Source organism: Cariama cristata, unplaced genomic scaffold (assembly GCF_000690535.1).
Source record: "Cariama cristata isolate BGI_N322 unplaced genomic scaffold, ASM69053v1 scaffold32744, whole genome shotgun sequence".
Taxonomy (NCBI): domain Eukaryota; kingdom Metazoa; phylum Chordata; class Aves; order Cariamiformes; family Cariamidae; genus Cariama; species Cariama cristata.
Window position 1 is genome coordinate 4,198 of NW_009611827.1, and position 6,323 is coordinate 10,520.

Below are 6,323 nucleotides of genomic sequence, written 5' to 3' on the forward strand. Positions count from 1 at the left end.
GAGCCCCCCCGCCAGCCCCAACAGGCAGGCAGAAGAGCCCCCTCCACCAGCTCCGAGCGGCTGGCTGCTCCCCGCTTCCTTCGAGGCTGCTGTCCCCACCGCAGACAGGTCCCCAGCCACCTTGGGGCCGTGGGACTCATCGGAAGGACAGTCCAGCCCCAGGAGGGAAGCTGTGCACTCCTAGCACCGGGGAGCTGAGCCACCTCCTGGGGAAACTGCTGCCAGCACAGAGGACCAGCTCTGCAGTCGGGCTGGTGCCTGCTCTGTGCTCCTGCAGCTATGGGCACCCAGGCTTCCACCTGGCCCCCCACCCTGGGGTGCTGGCTCCCCAGCCACTCGCTGGCCACAGGGCTGCCTGAGGGCCATGCCTGAAGGGCAGCAGCATGACAGCTGGTGCTGCATCTACCAGCTTCTGCTTCACCCCTCCAGCCAAGCCCCAGCAGCTTCTACGGTTGGACTTGATGATCTTTGAGGTCTCTTCCAACCATAATGATTCTATGATTCTCCCATATAGTGAGTTCAGAGGACGCAGGTCCCAGGGAGTGTTAAACACTCCCCCTTCCCTGCCCAAGAGGAGCAGCACTTCTGTGGGGTCACACACCATGACCCAAGCATCTCTACACTCGCTCCCAGAGGGCAAGAGAGCAATTCACTGAGTCAGGGGAAATGGAGACTGTGTTTTCCCTGGTGGTCAGGTCTGCTCTGCAGCTGTAACCATAACAAGGCACACAGTTACTGAAGCTGTTCGATCTAAAGCTTCATTTGGATCTTTCGCATCAGCACTGTACCGTATTTTCTTCGGATTTCATCATGCCGTGATTTCATCTCTGCTCTCCTGCAAGAAGCAAACAGAAAAACCAGGAGTCAGTGACTGGCAATACAAAACCAAGCAAGAGGAGCTACAGCTCCTTGTTTCTTCCCAACCTAGGGAGCTCCAGGCTGCCAGCTTTGCTCAGCACCCCATCGCCCACCTCCCCAAGGCACTGGGGACCACCAGAACCCACGCGTGTTAGCAGCCCTCAGGGAGTTGGATACACAACACTGTTGTGATGCTGCATCCCCAAGTCACCCCAGAAAAACGTTGCCCGTGAGGTTTACGGTTGAGCTAGGGTTGAAGCAGCCGCCGACTGCACGTGTCAAGCCCCACGTGCCATTTGACGGTACAGGCAGGAGCCAAATCGTTCTGCAGCCTGAGGCAGCGTGGCTTGCTCACAGGAGAGCAGGGGCTACGAGGGCAACCTCACCTCTCCTCCTGCCGAACCCTCCTCTTCTCCCGCTCCCTGGCCGCTCTCTCGTCATCCTTGTCTGGCCTGACAGACAGAGGAGCCCGTTAGCGGCGCTCAGCACTCAGTTCTGCAACAGCACTCGGTTGCATCTGAGCTACTCCGAGAAAACAGGGAACGCCTCTGATACTTGCTTTTTACTCTTTTTCTTACAACAGCAGCAGCAGCAGACCCCCAACGTGATAAGGATCGTTCCTCCCACCACAGACATCGCAATGATCAGGGCTTCAAAGTTCACTAAAGGATGTGAAAAAACACATTTAGCACACAAATACATGGCTGCCTGGAGTTACGGTATTTACAAGCTACTATCACCAGCAGCCTCAGTCACTGGGCTGGAGACACACATAACAGCCTGGGAAAGCAAGACGGAGATCCGTTCTCCATAGGTATACCAAGTGTTGGCAACAGCACGTACACACCGACCGCGTGTATGTAGCTGCTAACTATACGGCTCGGTTACTGGTTATGAAGAAAGGCAAGAACAAATGCACTCAGGTCAAACTCCTCCGGCAGAAACTGGAACAAAGCTGTCTTAATCACTAATCCAGGTGAAAAGTAACCCATCAAGGGAAAAAAAAAAACAACCTGGAGGCTTCAATGCTGAGGAGCAACCTCTGACAGACAGGCCAGAGCTGGCATTGGAGTTACTGCCCATGGGAGACAGCCTCAGAAGTCATCCAAGATGAGATGACAGTAGACTGGAGGCACTTAGGGGTGTCTGGAGTCCTTGGGCGAGAGACAAAAGTTGAGACAAGACCCATTGGGATTTATTGGCTTGGGGCCAGCAGTGCCGCTGAAGCAGCTGAAGGCGGAGGGCTGCTTCAGGCACCCCACCACCATGTCTCCCCAGGGCTTGGGGGATCTGCTCACCCATGCACAGCACAAAACCTGCCGGGACGTGGTGGTAAAGCAGCAGCCTTGAACCCTGGCTTCAGGGAGGCAGTTGTCCTACTCGGCTCCTGCAGTAATAGCAGTGGAGACACCAGCCAAAAAAAGACATCACCTGAAATCCTTTGCAACAGAGAAGGGTTTCTTCCAAGTATGATTCAGACTGTTCAGAACCTTGGGCCTGTGGAAATATTTGTTTAGGAGCCACTTCACACACAGCAGCCAAGTTACAGAAATCTTAGTGCAGCCGAGCCTGCTCAGAGCCTTCTGATCACCTCTTCTCCACGCAGCTCAGAGCGTGAGCCCAGTGGAAAGCCTGCACTTCGCACATGGTGCACTTTGGGGCACTTCAGAAGATACTTTCCAGTCCCCTTGCTGGAGGAACTCAGCGGTAGCAGGCTTATTGAGGTGCTTCAGGCTGAGCCGACTCCACCACCGAACTTGCTTCCAAAGCCTCCAGCTCCTGCGCCCAGTGGAGAGCTTCATTGCTGCCATCAACCGTGCCATCTGACTCTCAAATCATACTGCGTCCCTACCCGGGCTACCGTGGCAAGCACCATGCAAGGACTGTGGTTCCAGATACCAACCGCAGACAGCTGCCATGGACTAGCAGGTCACCGGTGAGACCAGAAGTCAGCAAGCCACCAGCTTGCAGACACTTGCGTTTGTCCCCACAGGTGGGCTCACACAGCCTCTCCAGCAGTCATCCATCAGCAGGGAGGTCTGCAGGTCCGTGTCCTCGGTAAGGCTTTGGGAAAGACGGTATTTGAGACCTGACCATCCACGCACTGTCTCAGCTCGGAGCAAGGTGAAGCTTTCGCTGGCTGTGCTGTGACAGACCCATGGAGTCACGTCAGGGACAGCCCGAAAGCCAAGGATCAGAAGTCAGCCCAGTGGGGGTGAGACAAACCCAAAGGGGCTCTTCAGCTCAAAAGGGAGTTTCTCCACCAGCACGTCTGTATTGGTGCTTCTGAAATGTTGGCTTTCGGGGTGAGCCGAGGGTTCAAGATCACCCCTTCCTGCAGAGAGGTCTGTGGCAGAGCACCGGGAACTCCTCCACCTGATGATAAAGGCTGAAGTCACACATACCAAAAATGCAGACTCATTTAAGAGCTAATCTCCTACAGGACTAATCTCCTCCAAAGTGAGTTTTGTAAGCTAAGGAATGTGTTCTTCCATAATGAAACCTTTTGTGAAGCTACTCACGTAAAAACTAGTATTTCAAGGTCTTACGCAAGTTTCAGAAAAGCATACTGTAATGCTCACAAAGAGGAGATTCTTCATCCACAAGGTACAGGAGCGGCTTTAACTCTCTTGTGGGTAGAGAAGAGAGCCCAGCCTCAAGCACAACAGATGACAGGCGACCACAATTCAACTCCAAGTTCCCCATCAAGGGCACAGGTGAGAGAAACCAAGCCCCAGCTTGCTTCCTAGCTGCCCCAGCCCCCAAAAGCTGGGTCCTGTCTGAGCATCAGCAGACACAAAGCTTGGTCTAAACAAGACACTAATTTCTCCAAAAACCCACCAGGAAACAGAGCATCAAGGAGGAAACACAGCCAACAGTCAGCTGTCAACCAGAAAAACCTCCTGGAGGCAGGGCTTATGCAGGGCTAGTTTTGGAAGAGGGGATTTTCCTCCGGTAGGTAAGAGCTGAGCAGGACTGCAGCACGCTCAGCATCAGAAGTCCACGCAGGCCTCCAAAGAAATCACCTTGCTTCTGGTTCCAAAAGCCCCTGTGAATTTTAAGAGCCCACCTGGGACAGCAACCACACCGCTAAACGTGAGGAGCCAGAAGCAGCGCAAGGAACAACGCAGAGGGTGCGGAGGAGAGAGCTGCCCAAGAGTCGGACCCCGGTGCCCACACTTTGAGCGCTGGGAAGGGTCACGCAGGCAGCTGCCCGCAGAGCGCCTTCGATTCCTCTTCCTAGGCGCTGGCCGCATTTGTAAGCCTCCATCACACCAAAGCGTGAGGAAGGTATTTACAGTAGCTAAAGCCCCACGGGTCCTTCTTGCCAGAAGGCAGGGAACTGCTCACACTCCGCTTTCTCACCCACGCTTCAGGAAGTTTGCAGAACCCTGATCGACTTCAGGCTGTCATTGCTACACCAGCAATGAGAAAGGGAGGCAAGGGAAGCCCCCTGTTACCACTAGCGTGAGCAGCACTCGGTGCCGTTTAGCAGCAAGCGTTAAAGGCAGTCATCGCTCGAACGCAATCCACTTACCCCAGCAGACTCCCCAGCGTGCAGAGCGGAGCTCACAGAGGTCGGCTGGCGGGAGGACTCTTCGGATGGGGTACTCCACACACCTCCCATTGCTGGCACACCACAGGCACTGGGACATAGGGACCAGGCAGCACAGACTTACTGGTGTGTGGCAGTGCTGCCCGTTAGCCATGGCAACGGGGCCACTGCTGCCTGCTCCCGCGAGCCAGGTACCACCCAGCAGCAACAGGACGCTCAGGAGAAACCATTGTGTTTGGCCAGCACAGGCTGCATCGGGGCTCCCTGCACCAGGAGAGGCAGGCAAGGGGAGCGCAGATTTCTAGAGCAAGTAAAGATGCTGAGAATCCTTCTCCTGGCTTGCACGATGGTAGTAATAACCAAACCCTTCGTGTTTATGCCACCCAGAGTTTTTGGGACAAGAAAGCCTTGGAGACAAGCCGCTCAACGCCAAGCTGATGAGCGGGAGAGGTCTGTGCGTGCCTTCACTAGTCTTTCCCAGCCAGGCTACCTGCAGCAGCTTTGCACCCTCCCCTCCTGGCGGCTCCAACCCCCAACACCACTGTTTGGTTGGGTTTGGTCAAACTGGTTCTGGCTACGTCAGCTGCGAGATCTGAGTCAAGTTCAAGTTTGCTGATATCAGAGATAAGGCAGCGGAGGTTGGCAGGACACAGGTATGCATCCTGCACCCACCCAGTGCCACAGCACCCACAAACTGGTGGAGGGGCAGCTTGACCAGCCAGACCAGCCCCCTCAGCTCCTTCACCGTGCACATCCCCCTGACCCTGTCTCCCATCTGTGAGGAGGAGCTCAGCAATTCTAGTGCTCGACCTCAAAAAGCATACAACAAAACCCAAGCAGTTTCTAGCAACCTCCTCCCAGAGCACCGAGGGGTGTTTGCCCTCTCACTGTCACGGGTGGATGGCATTTGCAGCATGCTCAGGACAAGGGCAGGGGAGCAGCCCCCCTTTCCAGGAGGGAAACTGCTCCGTAATAGCCCCACAAGCCCACACTATGTTTTCAGGCATTGGGAGAGGTTGGGAGTTTTACTGCTGCTACTTACGGTGACATTTTTCAGACACTCCTCACAGCTCCTGTTTGTATACTGATGACATTCTGTGGGAAGGAAAAAAAAACAACACCACCTCAGTACTTTGAAGAGCTTCTCAAGCATTTAAAACTCCAGGCTCCTTGGAGCCTGCTCCCGCCCGCTGCTTCGCTCGCTCTGGGAGGTGGTCACTCCCGTTGGACCAGCAGCAATGCCGCTTAACGCTGCTGCAAGAGCTGCCAGCTTCAAAACCCAGTGTCATGGTGGGATGCCCAAGTGCAAATGGAAGCCTTGCCGGCGCTGACCCAAAGCCCCAAGCTGTGAGTTCCTCTCCCTGGGTCTTACTTCCCTAAAAGCTTGAGCATCCGCGGTGGCTGGCAGGCAGTGGGACAGCTGGGGGACACAGCTGGGGTCGGTCCGGAGGGACCCCACGAGGACAAGGACAAGCATTGGGCAGGCGGTGCGGTCCCACATTGCCAGATGATGGAGCAGCTCAAGCAAACAAGTCCCAGACAAGGAAGTTACTACCAGGAAAAGCAGAGGAGCACAAGGGGGGACACGTAGCTATGGTCCCCACACAAGCCCGTACCCTCCTGCTGCACATGAGGGCCGTACCCTGCCCCAGACGATTCACTCAAACCCTCCTTCAGTAGGAAACGCTCCAGGTGACGGGAGCGGCACCACAGCTGAAACTTGCGCCCATGTTCAGAATCCTTTTTGGCAGAGGAAGACCCCTGCTCTATAGACACAGGCGGCTCTCAGCACCGGTCCCGCTATGGATGATGGCATCCCCGAGGGATGCAGCTCAGCTGGACAGGGGGAATGGATCACGTCTGGACACAGGACAAGGTGGCCCAGTCCAGCCGCCTTCCTGGGCTTGCC

General features: G+C 55.4%; 1 protein-coding gene across 1 annotated transcript in view; it reads right to left on the reverse strand.

Moving 5' to 3' along the window:
* The window catches only part of PTTG1IP (pituitary tumor-transforming 1 interacting protein), a gene marked incomplete at its 5' end in the record, with an annotated part of 6,398 nt that extends 889 nt beyond the window's left edge, over positions 1–5,509 (reverse strand). Inside the window, 5 exons of the mRNA XM_009698392.1 lie at positions 789–835; positions 1,245–1,310; positions 1,418–1,520; positions 4,397–4,505; positions 5,457–5,509. Coding sequence (XP_009696694.1) covers positions 789–835; positions 1,245–1,310; positions 1,418–1,520; positions 4,397–4,505; positions 5,457–5,509 — 378 coding nt within the window. The remainder of the gene's footprint in view (positions 1–788; positions 836–1,244; positions 1,311–1,417; positions 1,521–4,396; positions 4,506–5,456) is intronic.
* Positions 5,510–6,323: the final 814 nt, after the last annotated feature.